We start from the raw sequence: 23952 nt of genomic DNA on the forward strand, positions 1-23952 counted from the left end.
ATGCTCTCATGAGGACTGTGTCCAGGACCGCTCCTATGAACTGAAGTCTCCGAGTAGGGATGAGATGTGATTTGGGTAGATTGATCTCGAACCCCTGAAGTTGTAGAAAAAGGATGGTCTGGTTGGTGGCAAGGAGCACTGCCTGAGAGGAAGTGGCTTTGATTAACCAGTCGTCCAGGTAAGGGAAGACCTGAAGATGATGAGAGCGTAGGAAAGCAGCCACCACAATGAGACATTTGGTGAACACTCTGGGAGAGGAGGCCAGGCTGAAGGGTAACACCTTGTACTGGTAATGACAGTGATTGATCATGAATCGGAGGTACTGTCTGGAGGCCAGATTGACCGGTATGTGAGTGTATGCCTCTTTGAGATCGAGGGAGCATAGCCAGTCGCCTTGAGAAAGAAGAGGGTAAAGAGTGGCCAGAGAAAGCATTCTGAATTTTTCTTTGACCAAACATTTGTTGAGATCGCGAAGATCTAAAATGGGTCTGAGATCCCCTGTTTTTTTGGGGACCAGAAAGTAACGGGAGTAGAATCCTTGCCCCTTCTGATCTAGAGGAACTTCCTCTATGGCGTTCAGAAGAAGGAGGGATTGAACTTCTTGTAGAAGAAGGGAGGACTGAGGAGTGTTCAAAGCAGACTCTCTTGGCAGACTTTGGGTAGGAAGAGTCTGAAAGTTGAGAGAGTAGCCGTGGCGGATGATGTTGAGGACCCACTGGTCCAAGGTGATGATCTCCCAACGGCTGAGGTACAGAGAAAGACGTCCTCCTATGGGTTGAGGAAGATGGGCAGATGGTAAAACACTGGCTATGCCCTGGAGAACGAAGTCAAAAGGGTTGTGTGGACTTTTGCTGAAGAGGAGGTTTCACCTGCTGCTGCTGCTGTGTCCGAGGAGGTTGCCGTTGTTGCTGACGCTGTCGTCTAGGCTGCTGAGGAACCTGTGGTAAGGGTCGGGCCACATAATGGCGTTGGTAAGCTGATTGCTGCCGAAAGGGCCGGACAGGTGGAGTTTTCTTTTTGGTCTTAAGAAGAGTGTCCCAGCGAGTCTCATGTGCGGACAACTTTTGCGTGGTGGAGTCCATGGAGTCACCGAAAAGCTCATCCCCTAGGCATGGGGCATTAGCCAGGCAATCCTGATGGTTGACATCAAGCTCCGATACCCTGAGCCAGGCTAGACGACGCATGGCAACATACATGGCCGTGGCTCTAGAGGTAAGTTTGAATGTATCATAGATCGAACGGACCATGAACTTCTGAAGCTGGAGAAGAGAGGACGAACATTGGCGAAAAGCAGGTCTCTTGCGGTCAGGTAGGTATTTCTCAAAAGAAGCCAAATTCTGAATGAGATGCTTTAGATAAGAGAGAAATGAAAAGCATAATTCCCTGACCGGTTAGCCAACATAGCATTTTGGTATAACCTCTTACCAAATTTGTCCATGGCCTTCCCTTCTCTGCCAGGAGGGACTGAGGCGTACACACTAGCTCCCGCAGATTTCTTTAGAGTAGATTCCACTAATAGAGACTCGTGTGGAAGCTGCGGTTTATCAAAGCCAGGTATAGGGATGACTTTATATAAAGAGTCCAATTTACGAGGAGCTCCTGATATGGTCAAAGGAGTCTCAAGATTTTTATAAAAGGTTTCTCTCAAAATATCATGGAGGGGTAATTTGAGAAATTCCCTTGGAGGCTGGTCGAAGTCCAGTGCATCAAGGAATGCCTTGGATTTCTTGGACTCAGCCTCCAAGGGAATAGAGAGAGACTCACACATCTCTTTCAAGAAAGAGGTGAAAGAGGCAGTATCTGGTTTAGAGGATGGATCTTGAACAGAAGGATCCTCTTCACCGATGAACACTCACCCTCTGAGAGAAGAGGCTCTTCGGAGTCACCCCACAGATCAGGATCCCTAATTTGGGAACTACGATCCCGAGACTCCGGAGTGGAAGGTTCAAGGTGTTGGGTTTTATGTACCGACTTACCCAACCTCAAAGAAGCGGTACCGGGAGAAGTTAAAGGCGGTATCAGTGCCGAAGTTTGAACAGCCTGGTGCAGCGCTCTCGGTTCCGGTGCCAAAACCGGCATGGATACCGAGGAAGCAGAATGGATCAGTACCGATAGAGTGGATGCGGACAAGAGAGGCTGCCCCACTATCGGTACCGGTGGCTCAGACCGGACCGGGACTGGAAGATTCGGTGCCAATAGAGCAAGAAGGAGCTGTTGCAACTGCTCTTTAAGTTGCACCTGAAAGACGGCTGCAATTCGCTCGTCCAGTGAAGGCACCGGTACCGCTTTCTTTTTCTGCGGTACCTGTGGTGCCGCTCGACGCCCAGAGGATGAGGAGCCCGAGGACGAGGGACTCACCTCTATGGGGGCGGAGCGTTTGCGCGGGCGCCTCGTGGTCAGCAGGACTGGGCTCGCTGCCACAGAGACCGGAGGGCGCTCCAGCGGGGAAGGCTTCTTAGCCGGCTTACCTGACTGGAGCGACGCCGGCGCGGTGTGGCACGGTGTCGAAGAAGTGGGTGCCGATTGCGAAGGAGCCGATGCCGGTGTCGATGCCGCAGAGTCAGCCATCTCGGCACCGAAAAGTAATTTCTGTTGAATTTGACGGTTTTTCAACGTTCTCTTTTTCAATGTGGCACAACGGGTGCAGGTGGAAGCCATATGATCCGGACCCAGACACTGTAAACACCAGTTGTGTGGGTCGGTCAGAGAAATGAGCCGTGCACACCGTTGGCACTTCTTGAACCCTGGCTGAGGGGGCATGAAAGTAAAAACAGCTTCTGCCAAATCGAAGGCTGAGGCCTCGATGATGGCAACAGGCCCCGCCGGGGCGAACCCGAAAGAAAAAAATAAAGGTTTTTTTTTTGGAAAAAAGAAAACAATGAAACAAATATATAAGAAGGAAGATTTACTTCCTCACAAGATTTTCGCGAGCGGGAAGGCGAAAAAAAGGCTTTTCAACGGCCGTTGAAAAGCACGCGTCTTCTTAGCTCCGCGGAAACTAAGAAACTGGGGACCGCGCGCCTCCGTCGGGCAGGAAGGCACTCGCGCGTGCGCGGTGCGGCCTGCTAGAACTTTCCAAGTTCTTAGATTGCAATCACTCTAAAATTGTCTGTACCGGGGCTCCGTCGGTGCCGTCACCCATCAGTCAAGAATAATATGCTGCCTGCTTGTCCTGGGATAACACTTAATACTGCTTGGATTAGGCATGCACTCAACTTCAGTCCCAAGTAGGAGGGATGAGTTGCAGAATTAAGTACTACATTTCTAGATACAGAGAGGTCAGTGAAAAGTGGGAGAAGAATAAATAGCAAAACCTTAAGTCTTTTCTGCCCAATTATACACTAGAAGGGAATTCTGTCAAATCATTTTTTATTTCATGTATATAAAATTGCTGCATTACTTGGTCATAATTATATTAAAACAACCCACATATTTATATTATTGATACTTACTTGTTCTACTGAATTATCAGGGAGGCTTTTCCTAATTTCAAACTCTAACTTCTGTTCAATGTAATCCAGATCACATTCAGCTTTTAGGAACTAAAACACATAAAATCAAACCACAAACATTGTTGAATGTTAAGATTAAGAAAAACAAACAAACAAAAAGATTAAGTCACCTGTAGCATGAGGATAACAGGATAAATATTCTTACTACAGGATGACATCCAATGGAACCTGGAGTGGCAAGTGTTCCCCATTGTTCTTTCTAGAAGCATTTGGTCATATCCCATGTGTGTTTTCCTATCTACTGTCATTGTTTGGAACCAGATCAGTTAATACAACAGCTGACAGAAATCAACTTCAAGGGGAAGAACTTTCTCCATTCATGTGGAGGAGAAGAGGAATCAGAGGGAAGATCAAATGATCCCTCCTCTGAGGGGACATCTGGTGCCTCCTCAAACACCCATGAGTAGTCGGAAATCAGACTCTGAAAACATTAACCTGCAGGCATCACGAGTCTCCATCTGTCTTGCACAGCCAACGCCCTGATCAAGCCTGGAATAGGGGCATTGAGACACCAGGGATCTCTGTTTACCTGAGAAGGTGTCCCCTCCTGCGAGGAGATGGAGATCAACAACAATTCAGTGCAGACCAGCCCTGAGTCCCTTTGAAGCCTCTGTAATAATGTGCTACCCACAGTCAGTGCATTGGGCCTTCACAATAGGCTGGAGTTCCCAAAGAGCTGGCACAAACACCCTCAATGTCAAAGCCTCTTGTCAGACACATAGGTATCTCATCTCTTCCTGGAGCATGGCCCCAAACTGCTCTTTGAGTCATCAATGACGAGTGAAGCGGTCAGGTCCTTTGAAGTCACTGGGGTAGTATCAGTTTTGGCTCAAATGGAGGCCGTCATATCCTGTCAAGATCATGGGAGGGTAAAAAAAGAGATTATGTCCTTACTTTGAAAATATATTTTCTAGTAGACAGGCAAGTCATTCTGGACAAGTGGGTTATCTCCCCATGGCCACAAGCAAAATGCAGAAGGAATCCACTCCCAATTTTTCCTTTGATCATCTTATTTCACTGGGAACTCTACTGCCACCTGCCGCTAGTACTCAAGCAAACAAGAGATCCATCGAAATTATGTGAAGGACAAAAATGAGACATTTCCCAAACAAATTAACTGTTCTGATCAAATATACTAAACACGAACACCCAAGGAACAAGTAAAAAGCCCCAAAAAAGCATCACTATAAACATATTATACAGAATCTTCAGGGCCCAAAGGGCTGACTTGCATCCAAGATACAAACTTGGAGAAGCATAAACAAAATGAGACAGTAGAAAGGTGCAGGAAGGAAAGGGCAGGTGTCCAGAATGACACACCTATCTACTGGAAAAGATATTATCAAGGTAAGGACATAATTTCTTTCTCCAATGCAATAGGGTATGTAATTCTGGACAAGCAGGACATACAAAATCAATCTCAGAAAACTAGGGTGAACTGACTGCCAGCATTTAAAACAGATGACCCAAAGGCAGAGTCCTCCCTTGCCGCCAATAAGAGTGGATCAAGTCATTGCCCTACAAATCTCTGCTGGAGAGACTATCCTAGCCTCTGCCCACGACAAAGCTACATTTCAAGTCAAATGCGCCTTTAACAGAAACAGGGAACCATTTCCCACAGAGAATTTAAGCTGACGAAATGGCCTTACGAATCCATCTAAAAATCATGGCCTTGGAAGTAGGCACGCCTCATTCAGTTGAATGAGTCAGCACAAACCGATGGTCAGAGCCTAAACTTGTTGGTGACCTCTAGATATCAAAGAAGTACTCTTCTCGTGTCCTCTTCAAAATGTGGTCCTGTTTCTTAGAACCTCTACGCTGGAAAGAAAAGGGGAGAACAGAACAGAAACACTCCTTCCAGTTCACATATAGAAGAGAAAAACTTAGGTGACAGTAGAGCTCCCAGTCAAGTAGGAGAATCACAGAAAAAAAAATCTGGAGTAGATTCTTTCTGCATATGGATCACAGCTATGGGGAGATAACCCACTTGTCCAGAATGACACCTATTGCACTGGAATAACCCTTATATTAGTGGTCTCTGTGATATCAAAGTCTTTGTGATCTCGATACTGTGCTTCAAGAGGATTCATGCAGAAGCTTCTTGGCCTCTGCCTGATGCATGACACTAGTCCAGGGATAGGGAACTCTGGTCCGAGAGCCGTATTCTAGTCGGGTTTTCAGGATTTCCCCAATGAATATACATGAGATCTATTTGCATGCACTGTTTTCAATGCATATTCATTGGGGAAATCCTGAAAACCCGACTGGAATACAGCTGTCGAGGACCGGAGTTCCCTACCCCTGCACTAATCTCTTGGCTTCAAGAATGACAACAAATCCTTACTCACCCTTGGGAGGGAATCAAAGATGTCCAATCCCAGCAGTTGCTATTAACACTATGTCAAGGAAGGTGGAAGCTATCTTCTAATCTAATCCTTAGGTTTGTATACCGCATCATCTCCACGTTTGTAGAGCTCGGCGCGGTTTACAGTAGATGAAATAGGAAAGAACTACAACAGAGGGTTAGAGGTAGAAGTGTGAAGAATATTAGAGGACTTGTGATGCCCGATTCGAATTGGTTCATTTTTGTGAAAAACCGGACTCACCAATTCAGCCCCGATTGAAGTTCATTATTTTTTTCATCACCGGCCGCCAGACTCGTTCCCATCTAATGTAACTTCCAGTTTTGCGAAACCGGAAGTTACATCAGAAGAAACGAAAGGACATGGGAGCGTTGAGGGAGGAGCGAGCAGACCTCATGCAGCGGACCTCAGAAGCAAACGGTATTTTTTGCTGGTTCTCTCTCTCTCTGCATTTCTCCTCTCTTCCCCACGATTCCACATCCAGTCGAGTAAGTATATGAATCGGCGGGGGGGAGGGGGGCTAAGAATCGGCAGGGAGGGGGCTGAGAATCGGCAGGGGGGCTGATGAGTCTTGGGGGCTGGGGATGGAAGTTGGGAATTTTTGATATATTGCCTTGGTTAAATAAAATGTTTAAACTTAAAAAGCTGTGTCATTAACAATGAATCGAATCGAAAAATCAATTCAACAGGGTGAATCGAATCAAAATATTTTTCTCTGAATCAGGCAACACTTGTGTCCATAAGTGACACAGTCATGCAGCACAAGATGCTGTTTTTTTACCATTTGGGAGTTTTCTGGGACATGGCTAAGAAATAGCCAAAGCAAAATCAAACAGCTCATGGTGATAAAGCCCATTCTGGTTCCCTAGCAGAATCTGGGGACCTAGCAGATCACAGAAAGTAAAAGAAGTGCCGAAAAACCTGACTAAAGGAAATAAAAAAAGGAAGAGGGAAATAAAGCACTGGCCTTGTGTGGGAACACACACAAAATGAAAAGAAAACCCATTGCAACTACAGTATGATGAAGGGACAAGCTAAAACACAAACTAAGTAGGAGAAAAAGCAGAAAAGAAAACCAATTGCAACTACAGTATGATGAAGGATATGCTAAGACACAAGCTAAGTGGGAGAAAAGCAGAACATTTCCATACTGTTCATGGGAAAAAAAAATCCAGGACCAAGTTAGTTCCATGTGATAACATACCTTATCAGACTATCAGATAACATCACCCTGCAGTAAGAATATCCTCATTCTGCTTGACCTCGAGAAAACAAACATTCAAGCTGTACCAGGTTCTCTTAATGAAACAAACTTATTTACAGTGCTCTCAGTTAACAGGCACTCATGGGAATTGATAGATGCCAGATAAATGTAGTTTCTGGTTGCTTGAGAATTACTAAAAAAAAAAAAAAAAAAAAAAAAAGGCCTAATACTTTATAACTTTTCCAGACAAAATATCGGTCATGAGGTGGGCAAAGTGTGGGCGTACTCAGGTGTGGCATGCCAAGTTTACACTTAAATTTCCGCCAGAAATTGATTTCATTTTATTTAAAGTATTACAGTATTTTTAGATTTTTTTTTTTCTGGTTGCTTGAGAGTTCTGGTTAATTGAGTTCCTGTTAAAACAGAGGCTACTTGGTCATTTTACTATTGGCTGTAAGGGAAACTTTATTTCCCCGACTGTGGGTGGCTGGGGAAATCCCTGTGTAGATGGTATGGAAAGCCAGGGCTTCCCCACTGCTTGCTGCTGACACACGAGGCACTTGCGAAGGGGGGACCCTGCTTGCCGAAGAGGATTCTCCTTCATGGCAGCAGGCGCTCCGCGAGCACTGTCTGGCCACCACTTGGGTTAATTTTTGAGGAAAACTTACTTCTAAGTTGAACTACATTTGAGGAAGGTATGGCTTTATCAGTGATTTATCTTAAACCATACCTTCCTCAAATGAAGTTCAACTTGGAAGTAGCTTTTCCTCAAAAATTAATCCAAGTTCTGTAACAAAGAAGCACTAGCTGTTATTTTACCTATAGTGCTCCTTCTAAAACAGAAAATAGTACATATGAAAATTTTTGAAAAAAGAAAATGGATCTAAAATCAATCACCAAAAATACTATACACTTCTCCCTCTGTAATCACGGTGATAGGGGATTAACAGACCATAAACATAGAAACATATAGAAACATAGAAGGTGACTGCAGATAAGGGCCATAGCCCATCAGGTCTGCCCACTCTACTGACCCACCCCCAAGTCTACTATCCTAGGGATCCCACTCCTGGTGACAGGTTCCCTTGGCTTAACCCTCTAAGGGATCCCATATGGGCATCCCATTTGCTCTTAAATTTGCATAGAATACAGAAAAACCGCAAATAACTTTTTCATATGTTATTCGCGATTTTCTATTAAAAACCATTGTGAAGAGAGGTGTGGAAAGAGCTAGGGATCCCTGAATTATAATATCAAACGATAAGGGTCATTAAGCGCAAACATTTCTACACCTCTCTCTCTGTTATCATGATTGCCTCCTAACCCTTTTGTTATTTCTCGCTCTTCAAATAATATTACAAAACTGGAAAGACTTTACTAGACTTGACTTCAACCAATGGTGGAATTCTGTTTGTCTCCATAACAAATACGAACGCCATATGGCGGAACGTTATAACTCATCGTTTTCCTATACTAAACCTTGGTCGATTATAATGGAATTTTGTGGTATGGACCTTTGACTGTATACTTACCTGATCTCATTAAGTCTTATTCATATTAATATTCAATGTTTACTATGAACATTCATTCTGTTGCTGTACTTTCCGATATGATAGCTCTCCATTTGATTCAGCATGGTTATTGTCAGTAATATTTATTCCTGACATTGTACATACTTGTCACTTATCATTTAATGTTTCTTCTCCCTTTTATATCCACGTTCATTACTGATAGCTGATGTATTAACATATACTTGCTGTATCGTATTTATGTTTGTTTCCTTTAGCTCGATCTCTACTCTTATGCAATGTGATTTACTTGATGGTGTCCTTCTCTTTCGATTACTTTCGTAGTTTTTTGCGGAAGCTTCTCTTATATTTCTGTATTTCTATTGTTTATAAAACCAATAAAAATTACTGGAACTAAAAAAAACAAAACCATTGTGAATATGGTGAAACCGTGAATAATATGGTGGGAGATCTGGCCTGTTCCTGAAGAAGAGGCAAAACACGGTGAAAAAAGTGCTGGGAATCAGCGCTTGGAAAAAACGCGTCAAAATTTTTTTCTGAACTCATGGATGACAATTTTGGGGTGAGGAGCCAGCAAGCTAAAAAACGTGAAAAATCAATATCGCAAATCCAGAAATTGCAAATACGGAGGGAGAAGTGTAGCTTTGGGGAGAAAGAGTTGAAATAAAATACATTAGTTTATTTTTAAACAATTGTATTGTTTAACATCCATCCATATAAAGCATAGACAACTACAGAAACCATTCAGCATCTGTTACAGGAATGAATCTTTTTCAAACCCCCCTCTCTTTTTAAATTTGTAAGCATAATGGTCAAAGTGCTGAGGTCTAGTTTCCAATAACCTATCCTATTGGGGGGGGGAGGAAAAGAGCTATATTTTCTCCTTCCCATTCCCCTTCCTCCATACCAGCCGAGAGGAACTAGTTTTATCTGAAGAGCCATCAGAGAGGAGTCAGTCATGGAACTGTTGCACGCTCTGCTTTCAGATGCTTTGACATTACTATTGCACTGCTAGCTGTAAAGTACAGTAGTGCAATAAAGTCAGAGCATTCGTTAGCAGAAAAAAACCACCACTGTAAAACCATTAGAGGAATGAAGTAAACCAAAAAACTCTATATGCATCTGCTTAAAATATATATCCTTCTCAAAAACTAGTATGACAAATTAATAATGCTATTCAAAATTTTATTTGTTAACACACATCAAATGAGTTCATCAGCAAAACAAAGAGGACAGTGACACTGGCCAATGCCCTTTTAACATTGCACTGCTTTGTGCATTTGGTCACTAGTAGTACAACATAAAAAGGGCACTGGACAGATTTCATAAAGAGTAGAATGATTCTCAGCATTCTAGAAAACATTAAGAGGGTAATTTAAAAAAAGTTCACACATAAAAGTTTTAACTAATGAAGATACATACAATATATATTTAAATATAAACCAATATTTTGGGGCCAAAACATGGTACAAATATGGGGGTTGTCTGTTTATATTCAAGTCATTCAACTATGCACTTCCCCCACCCAGACCCATTGCAGTCCTTCCCCTTGAGCCTGCCTTAAGCCCTGGTGGTCCGTGGTTAACCAGGACAGGCGTGATCCCTCCCGTGTCCTGTCCTGGCCAGCTCCGCACCACCCCCATCTCCCTCATGCACCTGAAAAAGCCTACCTTGCATGCCCTGGTCCTCCAGCAGCAAACCTGGGCAAGACCAATCCTCCTATGCGCCTGCCCCATGCAGAGCCGCTAATGAAAATGGCTGCCGCAAGTTCCCTTAGCAACCTCATGAGACCACAGATGGCCAAACGGATCGAACGGCAAAAGCAAGAAGGATGCTTGGGTGCACAGGGAGAGAAATGGCCAGTAGGACAAATGAGGTATTGATGCCCCTGTATAAGACTGGTGAGACTTCATATAGAATTTTGTGCCTAATTCTGGAGACTGCACCTTCAAAAACAGGATGGAGTCAGTCCAGAGGAAGGCTACTAAAAGAGATTAGATTCTTACCTTGCTAATATCTTTTCTAGCAAATGGGTGTTGTCATTCTGGACAGATGGGTAATATCCCAGTGCTTGTGAGCCATGCATAAGGAATCCACTCCAGCTTTTGAATCCCTCCTCTACTAGAGGGCTGTACTGCTTCCTTCAGTTTGTACCAAAGCAGACAATAGCCCCATAGAGAAACACATGTGAAGGAGTACAGGGAAACTGCCCAAACTACAACTCTGTTCTGCTCTGAAATCATAAACATGTCAAACATTGCTATTAAACAATCAAATAAGAAACATGTGGCACATGTATAACCCCAAAGTGTTATAGCAATAATTTAGGCTTTATACCCTGAAGGACTGAAGTATCAAAATAATGTTTGGATCTGAACTTTCTGATAGAGATAGCAGGTAGGCAGAGAACTGACAGGGCAGGGCTCCAGAATGACATACCCATCTACTAGAAAAGATATTAGCAAGTTAAGAACCTAATCTCTTTCTTGTGCAATAGACGAGTCATTCTGGACTGACAAGACATACAAAAGCAGTCCCATAAATCTAGAGCGGGATCACTGTGCTAGCTTGCAACACTGAGGACCCAAAGGCAGAGTCCTCCCTTACCGCTACATCCACACTGTAAAACTTGGAAAATGTATGTATAGTGGTCCAAGTCGCAGCCCTACAAATCTCCTTAGGGGAGGCCGCCAGAGTTGCTGCTCATGAAGCCACGCTCCTAGTGGAAAGCGCCTTTATGGAAACTGGTTACAGTTTTCCACAGGCAATATATGCTGACGAAACGGCCCAGACTATTGAGCACAAAAAGATGGTCAGAAAGCCTGAAGTTGTTGGTGACCTTGAGGTATCCGAGGAGCACTTCTCACATCCAATGTTTTCAGAATCCAGTCCTCCTTAGAACTTAGGGACTAGAATTCCAGCAACTTGACTTCTTGACATGGAAAGTCAAAACAACCAATGGCACAATGGATGGAACAGCATGCAGAAAAACTCCGGTCTCTGTGAATTTGAGGAAAAGCTCTCTACAAGAAAGAGCTAGCAACTCCAAGACTCTTCCCAATGAGGTAATGGTAATGAGAAAGACTGTCTTGAGAATCAGATCCAAAAAGGACACTTTTTTGGCATTCAAATAGAACTTGGCTGAGGCCTTGCAAACTATGTTAAAAGTTCTATGTAGAGAACAGGTGATTGCAAGGGCCTGTGATTGCAACCCCCTTTAGGATTAAATCTGGCTGTAGCCCAATAAGACTCCAATGAAGCCTTTTCAGCCTTGAGCCCTGAAACAAGACAGTCCCGCCACTTGGATTCTGAGGGACATCACTAAACCCCTTGTCAAGGCCCACCTGGAGGAAGGCTAGCACCACGGAGATTGGAATAGAGAAAGGCTCCTCTTTTCCCTTAATGTCCCAGTGTGGAAAGTTTGTTATACCTTAGCATAAGCAGACACCATCATAGACTTTTTGGATCTGAGCAGAATAGCAATGACCACCTCTGAGTATCCCTTGTGCGCTAATGCCATGCACTCAAGAGCCATGCTGGAAAAGCAAAGCGATTCGACTTCTATGACTAACTGGCTCTTGAGAAAGAAGGGTTGGTTGTACTTAGTCTGAGACTTAGTGTAGACCTAGTGCAGTCTGAAGATGCACTAGGTCTACACATCATAGTCTGCGAGGCCAATCTGGAGTCACTAGAATAACTGCTCCCAAATAGCTTGCAATCCTATGGAGAATCCAGCCTTTTCATGAGCCACGGAAGAAACACATACAATAGCTTGCTCTTCTGCCACTGCTGGACCAGAGTGTCAAAATCCATGCATCCAGGCTCAGATCTCAACTGAAGAATCTGTCTGCCTTCTTGTTTGCTGCCATCACCATGAGTGACGAACAATAGATCTAGTGTTTGTCCATTCCCACTACATGTGCCGCTGAGAGAGCCTGAAGATTAAGCTCTGCCCACTCAAATAGTAAAATTTCCAGACCCAGCTGGACACTTTGTGCCTCCCTGGCAACTGACATAATGCCACTGCTGTAGCATTGTCCAAGAAGGACTCGCACCATGTGTTCTGCAACTCCAGTTGAATGGCTCAAAGTTCTAGCCTGCTGATCAACCAACCTGCTTTGGGAGGCTGACCAACACCCCTGACTTAGGTGTCTGTTGCAGTGAACCCCCCCCCCCCCAGCTGAACAGACTAGGCTGCGTTGTCACAACTACACAGGTGGCTATTTGGAGGGAAGGCCCCATGACAATATCTGAGTGCGAAACCACCAGACCATACTGGTCCAGGCTACCAGTGTCCACTGTAGGGGCATCTATAGAAGTCTGACTGAGGTGATCACTGACACAGTAATACTTTCTGGAAACAAGGCACATGAACTTTCGCCCAGGGAACCACGATTATCATGGCCACCATGACACCTAGCACTTGGAGGTAGTGCCACACTGGTGGAGTTGGTTTGGCCAGCAAGCTCATTCTCTTAGAGCAAAGCTCCTGCCTGCATGCCTCTAGAACAGTGAATCGCAAACTGTGTGCCTCAGCACACTGTGGAGGAGGAGAGGTGCCGGCGCAAGAGCCGGCTGACTGCCTACAGGACATGCCTCTCATAAAGAGAGGCAAGTCCTGTAGGCAATCAGCCCACGCCAGTGCCTCTCCTTATCTCTGGCCAGCCCTTTTCCTTGCTGGTACCCCCCACTGCCAGAGCAGGGCCCGTTTGAAGGGCCTTTGCACATGCGTGTGATGTCATCATGGCAACATCGTGCACTTCCGGGCATCTCAAGTTGGGAACACTAGGTTTAGTGTGCCCTGGTTTGAGAAAGATTGCAAGATACTGCTCTAGAAGACAGATTACAAGACACTGCTCTAGAATAGTGTTTTTCAACCTTTTTATTCTGTGGACCGGCATCGGACCGTGGACCAGCGGTTGAAGAACACTGGGCTAAGTTGTGGGCCAGACCTTGCCCATCTCTACCCCAGACACCGCCCCCATAATAGTACTAATTGCACTTTGCACGTCCTGTGCCTCATCTGGAAGCCTTCCCTCCGACGTTGCAACGTCAGAGAGAAGGCTTCCGGTTCAGGCACAGGACACCCGTAGGAGCCACTGCCCGTGTCTTTGTGCACTGAATCAGTTAGGAAGAGGGAGCTGGCTCGAAGATAACGCCGTATCGATCGCACTGTGGACCGGCCGTTGAAGAACACTGTTTTGGGCCTGGTGCACGTGCTGGCCCTTTGGACCGGCAGGAAATTTCTGTGGACCAGCACTGGTCCATGGACCGGTGGTTGAAGAACACTGCTCTAGAAGATAGATATCATCTTCCTAGTGAAAGAGACTCTCGGGCATTACAGAGATTACCCAGACCAAATGATCCACCGTTTGCTCTCTTTCTGAGAACAATGGAGCTCTGATCAGCCGGTCCAGGTATGTATGAACTGGCAAGCCCATCTTGAGCAGGTGGGCAGCTACCAGCTCCATCACCTTGAAGAATGAGCAAGGTGCTGTCTCCAGCACAAAGGGAAGGGCCAAGAACTGCCAGTGGTTTTCCAGGACATGACACCACAGGAATTCTGAGTTATAGAAATGTGCAGATAGGACTCTGTCAAAACCAGAGGCCAGAAATTCCCCTTGAGCTACCACCACTATGACTGACCATATTGTCTCCATTCAACATAGGATTCAGAAGAGGTCTCCAATCAACTAGAGAAATGAGTCATTTTCCCCCTGTAGCATCTTTGCTGGTACTTGCTATAATACTGAAAAAATTGGTATACTTACAGCTTAATATCCTTGATGACCATCAGGACGCTTCCGAAAGCATCATAGCACCGAGACATTGTTGGTCTCAATGCTGGATGAAGTGCAAAAGGTTTGGATAGTATTTGGTAGTCTTTTTGGATGTCTCCGCCACGTTCGATAGGTTGGAACATAAAATCTTGTAAGATAGATTGAAGGGTTGTGGTGTAGGAGGAATGGTGATGAAAAGCACAATTACTTACCGTAACAGGTGTTATCCAGGGACAGCAGGCAGATATTCTCACATGTGGGCGACGTCATCCATGGAGCCCCAATGCGGACAGCTTTTCAAGCAAACTTGATTGAAGATTTCAAGTTTGCTGCTGCTGCACCACGCATGTGTGCGCCTTCCCGCTCCACTAGAGGGCGCATCCCCTCCTCGTGGTCTTCAGTTCAGATAGCCAGTAAAGAAGCCAACCCCGGGGAGGTGGGAGGGTTGCGAGAATGTCTGCCGGTTTGGCCAGTCGGTTTTGCGTAATCTGTTTTCCTAAATTGCCAACTTCCCTCCGTCCCTTTTTTGGTTAGCTTGGAGGTCACCCACATGTGAGAATATGCTGCCTGCTTGTCCTGGGATAAAGCACAGTTACTTACTGTAACAGGTGTTATCCAGGGACAGCATAGTAACATAACACCTGTTACGGTAAGTAACTGTGCTTTATCCCAGGACAAGCAGGCAGCATATTCTCACATGTTGGTGACCTCCAAGCTAACCAAAAAAGGGATGGAGGGAAGTTGGCAATTTAGGAAAACACATTACGTAAAACCGACTGGCCAAACCGGCCGTCGCTACTGGAAAAAGTATCCAGACAGTAGTGAGAGGTGAAGGTATGAACCGAAGACCAAGTGGCAGCCTTGCAGATCTCCTCAATTGGCATGGACCTGAGGAAAGCGACAGAAGCTGCCATTGCTCGGACTTTATGTCCCGTGACCCGACCATGCAGCGAGAGACCAGCCTGAGCATAGAAGAAGGAAATACAAGCAGCCAACCAGTTGGACAAGGTGCGCTTGGAAACAGGACGTCCCAACCGATTAGGATCAAAAGACAAGAACAACTGAGGAACCTTCCAATGAGACTGGGTGCGTTGGAGATAGAACGCCAACGCCCTCTTACAGTCAAGAGTATGAAGCGCCACCTCCCCAGGATGAGAGTGGGGCTTCGGAAAAACACCGGAAGAACGATAGACTGATTAAGGTTAAAATCTGACACCACCATAGGCAAGAACTTGGGATGAGTGCGCAGGACCACCTTGTCATGGTGAAAAACAATAAAAGGTGGGTCTGCAACCAAAGCCTGCAGCTCACTAACCCTGCGAGCAGACGCGAGTGCAAGCAGGAAGATTACCTTCCAAGTAAGGAACTTCAGATGAGCTTTGTCCATGGGCTCAAAAGGAGGTTTCATCAATTGAGCGAGGACTACATTGAGATCCCAAACCACCGGGGGAGGCTTGAGAGGAGGATGGACATTCAAGAGCCCCCGCATGAAACGAAAAACCAAGAGGTGGACAGACAGCGACTGCCCATCTCCCCTCTCCCGCCTTTCCTCCAAAGAATACAGATTGAGATCTTTAAGTCTGTCCCCATATGCCTTATGATGAAGGCCACATATCATTTTAGTAGCCTTCCTCTGGACTGACTCCATCCTTTTTATATCTTTTTGAAGGTGCGGCCTCCAGAATTGTGCACAATATTCTAAATGAGGTCTCACCAAAGTCTCATACAGGAGCATTACATTACATTACATTACATTAGGGATTTCTATTCCGCCTGTGCCTTGCGGTTCTAGGCGGATTACAATATAGAAGATGTCTGGGCAATTCCAGTAGAATTACATTACAGGATAAGAGTAAATTACAGGAACAGTAAAGAATTATGATACAACAATTTAACAGAATGATACATAACACAGAGGATAATACATGTCACAGAAGATAATACATATCACAGGAGATAATATATATCGATTGAATCAAGTTAAATCAGGTGTAGTGTAGAAGAGTTACAGTACATTCTAAATCACAGACAAGGAGATACTATAGGTGGGTATTTCTGAAGGCGTTGATTGGGAACTCGTTGGGAGGAGGTTAGAGTGATGGGAGATATTTTTTGAACAATAGTGTTTTTATTTCTTTACGGAAATCTTTTATGTCTGTTGTTTTGATCAGTAATTCTGAGATGTCAGAGTCGATTTTAGCTGCCTGTGTCCCTAGAAGGTTGTCGTAAAGTTTCTTACGACGAGTTCTGTTGAGAGGTGGGAAGGTGAAGATGTTCTGCGTTCTCCTTCTTCTGGGTGAGAGGTAGTAGTGAAAGCGGTTGTTTAGGTAACTAGGTGCCGTGCCGTGAGTTACTTTGAAAATGAGACAGTAGAGTTTGAATTGTATTCTTGCTCTTATTGGTAGCCAGTGAGATTCTAAGTATGCATTAGTAATGTGGTCATGTTTGCTGAGTGAGTATATGAGTCTGAGGGCTGTGTTCTGGATGGTCTGCAGTTTTTTTATTGTGTTGATAGGGCAAGGTAAGTAAAGGCTGTTGCAGTAGTCTACAATGCTCAGCACAAGAGATTGGACAATGATCCGGAATTGGTCTTTATTAAAAAATTTTCTGATTTTTCTTAGATTTCGCATTGTGAAGAATGCTTTTTGGGTGATTTTATGAATTTGTGTTTGCATTGTGCAGCATCTGTCTAGATGTATACCCAGGATTTTGAGGGAGCTTTGTATTGGGTACTTGATTGAGTTTACTTCCAGTTCTGTTAGGGATGGTTTTTTGTCCTTCTCTAGCAGTAGGAATTTAGTTTTGTCTGGGTTCAGCTTCAACTTATGATTTGTCATCCATTTTTCTACTGTTTCTAGTGTTGTTTTCAGGCGTCCTGTGGAGGTTGGATTGTGGATGTCGAAAGGAAGGAGGATGGTTATGTCGTCCGCATAGCTGAAGGAAGTAATATTTAGGGTGTCCAGGGTGGTGCCTAGGGAAGCTATGAATAGGTTGAAGAGTGTGGGAGAGAGGGGAGAGCCTTGTGGCACTCCGCATGGATTGGTCCATGGTTCTGATAGAATGTCTTTTGATTTGACTCTATATGTTCTAGTTTTAAGGAAGCCTTGGAACCAATTGTGAACTTTTCCTGAAATTCCAATTGCGTCTAGTATCTGGAGAAGTATGGAATGGTCCACCAGATCGAATGCAGCCGAGAGATCAAATTGGATGATTAGCAGTCTGTGTCCTTGGCTGAGGTGTCTTCGAGCTATGTCTAGTAAAGATACCAGAAGAGTTTCTGTACTGTGGTTGGTTCTGAATCCGGATTGGGATGGATGTAGGATGTTGTGGGCTTCTAGGTACATGGACAGTTGTTGTGCTACTAGCCCTTCTATTATTTTGACGTATGTTGGAATTGAAGCGATTGGTCTGTAGTTCGATGGGCTATCTATTAGACCTTTGGGGTCTTTCAGTATAGGCGTAACTATGATTTCACCAAGGTCAGGTGGGAACTGGCCTTCCCTGAGTGTGGTTTGCAGCCATAATATGTAGCTAGCTCTGAAGCTGGTGGAAGCTGTTGCTAGTAGGTATGGTGGGCAGTTGTTCAGATCACATGAGGATTTGCAATATTTTCTGTATAGCCTGTTCAGATCAGACCACTGGATTGTGGGGAAGCATCAATACCTCTTTTTTCCTACTGACCATACCTCTCCCTAGCATCCTTCTAGTTTTTACTGTCACCTTTTCAACCTGTTTGGCCACCTTAATATCATTATATATAATCACACCCAAGTCCCGCTCTTCTGTCGTGCACATAAGTTCTTCACCCCCTAAACTGTACCATTCCCTCGGGTTTTTGCAGCCCAAATGCATCACCTTGCATTTCTTAGCATTAAATTATAAACTGCTGTAAATGGTCTACCTTTGTGTGCTTAATTTAGCACCAAAGTATTTGGTGGATAACACTCTGCCACATATTCCACCCTGCCAGTTGAATTCTGTAGGCCCTGCAGATTTACATAGTCCAACAATTAAGCAGTTAAGGCTGAAGGCGTCTAGGGACGCTTTACCACTGCACCTTTGCACAAGCTATCTGGCACCTCAAAACTCTGTTTTTAATTCACCTGTATTTTAATTTTAAACTTATCTTTGTTTTAATTATCTTACTGTTTAATTCTTTATCCAGCTTTACAGCTCCTTCTGCCGCTGCACAGCGGCGGCGCGCCGGACACCTCCCCCATCAGGTCAGCTGATGCTCCATTTAAACGGGCCTTCTGCGGCGCACGCCGCAGAGGCGCGCGCAAAAGGAGCAGATCCTGCTCCTTAGTGCGCTCCTTCGTGTGCAGCCAGAGGGTGCCACAAAAATTCGACCTTTTTGTCCCTCTAACAGAACTAGAATACCATACATTTTTAGTTTATTATATTTTTTACTGGTAGGCTTTCACTTCATTGGTAACCAGACTCTTGACTTTACCCAACCATTACAACCCAACATGTTAGCTAATTCATCCGGAAATAATATCCCATCATTCTGGGGCCATCGTCCTACAATACAAAAAACAATCACTCCACTCTACTCTTCTCTCTTAAAAATTCCCATTACTACCTTTACTTGCAATAGTACAGAAACACGCAATATTAGTAGTTTAAGTTTTGGGCTACTTAATACCAGATCTATCAAAAACAAATATCACTTAATAAAAGACGAAATCGATAATAAAAAATTACAAGCTCTATTCATTACAGAAACCTGGCTCGAAGAGGGAGAAGAAGCCTATCTATCGTACTGCTGCCCTCCCAATTACAACTACCTATTTAACCATCGTCATAACCGTAAGGGTGGAGGCTTAGCCGTCATCTATAAACACAACTTTCTAAATTTACTCGATCAATCCCCGAAAGCTGCCACAATCGAGTCTCTTCAATTAAAATGCAATTTAAATAACCAACTTAATTTTCTTTTACTATACGTTCCACCACCTATAGATTTAAATAAACTTTCATTACTTCAAGACATTTTATTCGACTTCTCTTCTGCAACAACCACTCCATTTATTCTAGGTGACTTTAATATCCATTTTGACGACCCCACCAATTCTAATACTAAAGATCTACTTAATATCCTAACACCCCTCAATATACACCCACAAATAACAGTTCCTACCCACATAGCTAATCACACATTAGACATGATCTTCGTACCATTGTCCCAAAAGCCTAACATCTCAGATCTGTCGGTCGTGCCCGTCCCCTGGTCTGATCATCATTTCATAACTTTTACTTTTTCTAAACTTAATCATTCACATCTACTTCCTAAAACTAAAACCATTACTTTTAGAAATTTTAATAACCTTGACAACAAAGATATCTCTTCAATTCTTGACCCAGAAATCTTAACCGCATTCTCTGACTCCATCGAAAATCAATTGTCTGTCTGGAACTCATCTTTGACATCCCTTCTTGATAAAGTATCTCCACTAACATCAAAAACTATTTCTCATCGTAGAATTATTAATCCTTGGTACACTTCAGAGCTTCAAATGATCAAACAACAATTGCGTTCTCTAGAAAGAAAATGGCGACAAAACAAAACACTCGACAATCTCCAAAAATATAGGGAAAACGTTTCATTATATAAGACCAAAATCAATCTGGCAAAGAAATCCTATTATTCCAATAAAATTGAAAAAGCAAAAAATTCTTCTATACTTTACAACATTTTAAAATCTATGGACCCAAATAATAAATTAAACAATCCCATGCAAAAATCCTTATTAAAAGCTCAAGAACTAGCCGACGCATTCACTCAAAAGATAAATAATATTCGCAATTCCTTCTCCCAAAACACATTAACCAACTCTAATACCACAGTTCAATCAGAACTCATTCCGACAGCAAAATGTTCAAATTTCAAAATCCCCTCACTTCAAGATATTGAATCCTTATTTCAACAAGTCAATTTAAAAAGTTCCCGATCCGAAATAATTCCATCTTTTTATTTGAAAAAACACTTTTCACATTTTGGCCCATTCATATTATCACTCATTCAGAATAGCTTACTCACCTCTACAGTCCCACCTCAATGGAAGACTGCTTCCATTACCCCTATCATCAAAAATCATAAAATCAGCATCAATGAAGTATCCAATTACAGTCCGATAGCAAATATACCATTTATTGCAAAACTAACAGAAAAACTGATTTTTAATCAACTTTCCGACTTCATCGAGAAAACAAATGCTTTACACCCTAATCAAACTGGATTCAGAAAATTCCACAACACCGAATATTCATCAATAGGCCTAACCTCGAATATCCAATACTATCTAGACCAGTGTTTTTCAACCTTTTTGGGGCAAAGGCACACTTGTTTCATGAAAAAAATCACGAGGCACACCACCATTAGAAAATGTTAAAAAATTTAACTCTGTGCCTATATTGACTATATATAAAGTAATTCTCTTGAATAGGAATCAAATAAACACAAAAAGTATTTTATAATGCTGCCACCGCCAACAACACCGTTGGCGGCGGTGGCACTCAAGTGGCTAAAGAGCCGCAGTTTGCCGGCCTAGGGACAACACTGGAGGGTGGCCAGCTGTGCACCCCCTTGGGACGTAAACCCGGGGTGGGGCAGACCGCCCCCCTCCCCACCCTGGTATGCCACTATCTGTACCTCACTCCCTCCCTATGACCAAAAATTATCCTTTCTTCTATTCCCCGTGTACACAACCATCTCTTTCCCTCCCTTCCTCTCTCCAAAGTCCATGCCTTCTGTGTCCAAACACTCATTCCCTCCCCCACCTTAGCATCTCTTTCCCTCCCTTCCAAGTCCATTTCTTCTGTGTCCAAAAACGCATTCCCTCCCCCACCTCAGCATCTCTTTCCCTCCCTTCCTCTCTCCCAAGTTCATTTCTTCTGTGTCCAAAAACGCATTCCCTCCCCCACCTCAGCATCTCTTTCCCTCCCAAGTCCATGCCTTCTGTATCCAAAAACCCATTCCCTCCCCCACCTCAGCATCTCTTTCCCTCCCTTCCTCTCTCCCAAGTCCATTTCTTCTGTGTCCAAAAACGCATTCCCTCCCCCACCTCAGCATCTCTTTCCCTCCCTTCCTCTCTCCCAAGTCCATTTCTTCTGTGTCCAAAAACGCATTCCCTCCCCCACCTCAGCATCTCTTTCCCTCCCAAGTCCATGCCTTCTGTATCCAAAAACCCATTCCCTCCCCCACCTCAGCATCTCTTTCCCTCCCTTCCTCTCTCCCAAGTTCATGCCTTGTGTCCAAAACACACTCCCTCCCCCCTTTTGTGTTCCGTGTTTGCCTCCCAGCCCATCTTTGCAACTTTCTCAGCAAAACGAAGCTCAAGCCGCGAGGCTTGTCTTCTGCTTCCTGCCTGCCCTGCCGCACACAAATAGCCGAACGGAAGTATTCTCCGACGTCAGCGCTGTCGTCGGAGAGCAGGCTTTGCTTAAGCCCTCCCTCCGACGTCAGCGCTGACATCGTGGAACGCTTGCGATCGGCTATATGTTAGCTGCAGGGCAGGCAGGAACAGAAGACGAGCCTCGCGGCTCGAGATGTATTGAACTCCGCGGGTCCACCGTCCAGCTCTCTCCTGTCCACGTGGGGCGGACCGCCCCTCTCCCTAGACTGGTGGTACTGCCCTGATGGCGGCCCTGACCGTACGGCACACCAGGCAACATCTCGCGGCACACTAGTGTGCCGCGGAACAGCGGTTGAAAAACACTGATCTAGACCACTACAAATCTGTTATTCTTTTCTCTTTAGACCTATCTGCTGCCTTTGACACCATAGATCACGATTTGCTTTTAAACAGTCTTGAGGAAAAAGGAATAAATGAGAGAGTTTTAGAATGGTTTAATTCATATCTTGCTAATCGAACTTCCTTTGTTAGATTCAATAACGAAGATTCCATTTCTTATACATCAACATTTGGAATCCCGCAAGGATCCATTTTGTCCCCTTTATTATTTAACATTTTCCTTTCACCATTATTAGAGATCTGTCAGGCTATAGGCTTCATTCCATTTTCATACGCAGATGACATTCAACTTATACATCCCTTGGATCCGGAAAATAACATAGAAATCTCTTCTATTAATCAAAAACTAGAACAAATACAAAATTGGCTTAACACAAATAAATTAGCTTTAAACATTAATAAGACTAAATCTATGCTATTCAACTGGAAAAAAGATATATCACTCTCAAAACCGTTCTATCTTAATAACATCCCAATCAATTTGGTATCCTCAGTTAAAATTCTTGGTGTACTTCTAGATGACAAATTAACCTATCACGAACATATCTCTCTCACCGTTAAAAACTGTTTCTTCAAATTACGTCAGATTAGGTCAATTGCCAAATTTCTTAGTCTATCCTCATTAAAGATACTAATCCATTCCTTTATAATATCAAAAATTGATTATTGTAATGCCCTATTTATAAACATTACACAAAAAGAAAAAAGGAGATTACAGATAATTCAGAATACGGCCATAAAACTAATTTACAACGCAAAAAAATTCGACCATGTATCCCCACTATTAATAGACGCTCACTGGCTACCAATCGGTCATAGGATTTTGTTTAAAATAATGCTTCTCATTTTTAAGACCTTGGCATCCAGTGAACCACAATTCATTTCTAGATCATTGATCCCATATAAAACTCAACGCTCTTTGCGATCATCAGATCAAAACTTACTTTCCGTACCTTCCTTGAAAATCATAGGGACCAGAAGATTAGAAATGTTCACTGTGGCGGGTCCACAATGGTGGAATGCCCTTCCTCAGTACATTAGAACAGAACATGACATTGTAACATTTAAAAAACTTTTAAAAACTTATTTATTTAAAGATGCCTATAACTCTTGAAACCTTTTTACTTGTTTTAATAACACTATATAGATTGTGCTTTGGTATTTTGTACCCTTTCCTCTTGTTTTTTCCTTCCTTTCTTACCATACCCAATATTGTAACTTTTAACTCCTTTCCTTACCCCTCATGTAAGTATTAATTGTAATGTCATTGTTATTATGAAGTTTCTTTATCTATTTTACTTAGACTATGTACATCGCCTAGCAATTGTAATAGGCGATTCATCAAAAGCTTAAATAAACTTTAAACTTGACAATATATTTTCATGTACAGGCCCCAGGGAATGGAACAAGCTCCAATTGTATATACGCCAGCAGAAAGACTTGCAGAATTTTAAAAAATTATTAAAAAGATACCTTTTTTGTAAAATGAAGTACGGGATCTGAATTTTGAATTGTATGATGGGACACTTGTCACTTAATTATTTCATTATCTGTAACTGTTTTTGTATTTGTATTGTCATGATAATTATTATGTATGTATTTGCTGTGACCAGGATACAAATAAACTATAAACTATCTGAGCCTTTCTAGGGACCGACAAAGTGATAAGCTTCTCCTTCAGCTATAACTGCTACTAAGTCCAGGTGAGCCTTTTCCATTAGAGCCTCTAAATCTACATGCATTAGCATTCACAGCTTTCCAGATTTTATATCTTTTTCTCCTGTTATCACTAGAGGCAGAGGGAATG

At 43.5% G+C, this 23952-nt stretch overlaps 1 protein-coding gene across 2 annotated transcripts in view; it reads right to left on the reverse strand.

Moving 5' to 3' along the window:
* SKA2 (spindle and kinetochore associated complex subunit 2) overlaps positions 1 to 23952 on the reverse strand; it is a 76968-nt gene that overhangs the window by 51108 nt on the left and 1908 nt on the right. For both annotated transcript variants that reach the window (XM_033921584.1, XM_033921585.1), the window contains exon 2: positions 3453 to 3542. In XM_033921584.1, the coding sequence (XP_033777475.1) occupies positions 3453 to 3542 (90 nt within the window). The remainder of the gene's footprint in view (positions 1 to 3452; positions 3543 to 23952) is intronic.

Source organism: Geotrypetes seraphini, chromosome 15 (assembly GCF_902459505.1).
Source record: "Geotrypetes seraphini chromosome 15, aGeoSer1.1, whole genome shotgun sequence".
NCBI classification, from domain to species: domain Eukaryota; kingdom Metazoa; phylum Chordata; class Amphibia; order Gymnophiona; family Dermophiidae; genus Geotrypetes; species Geotrypetes seraphini.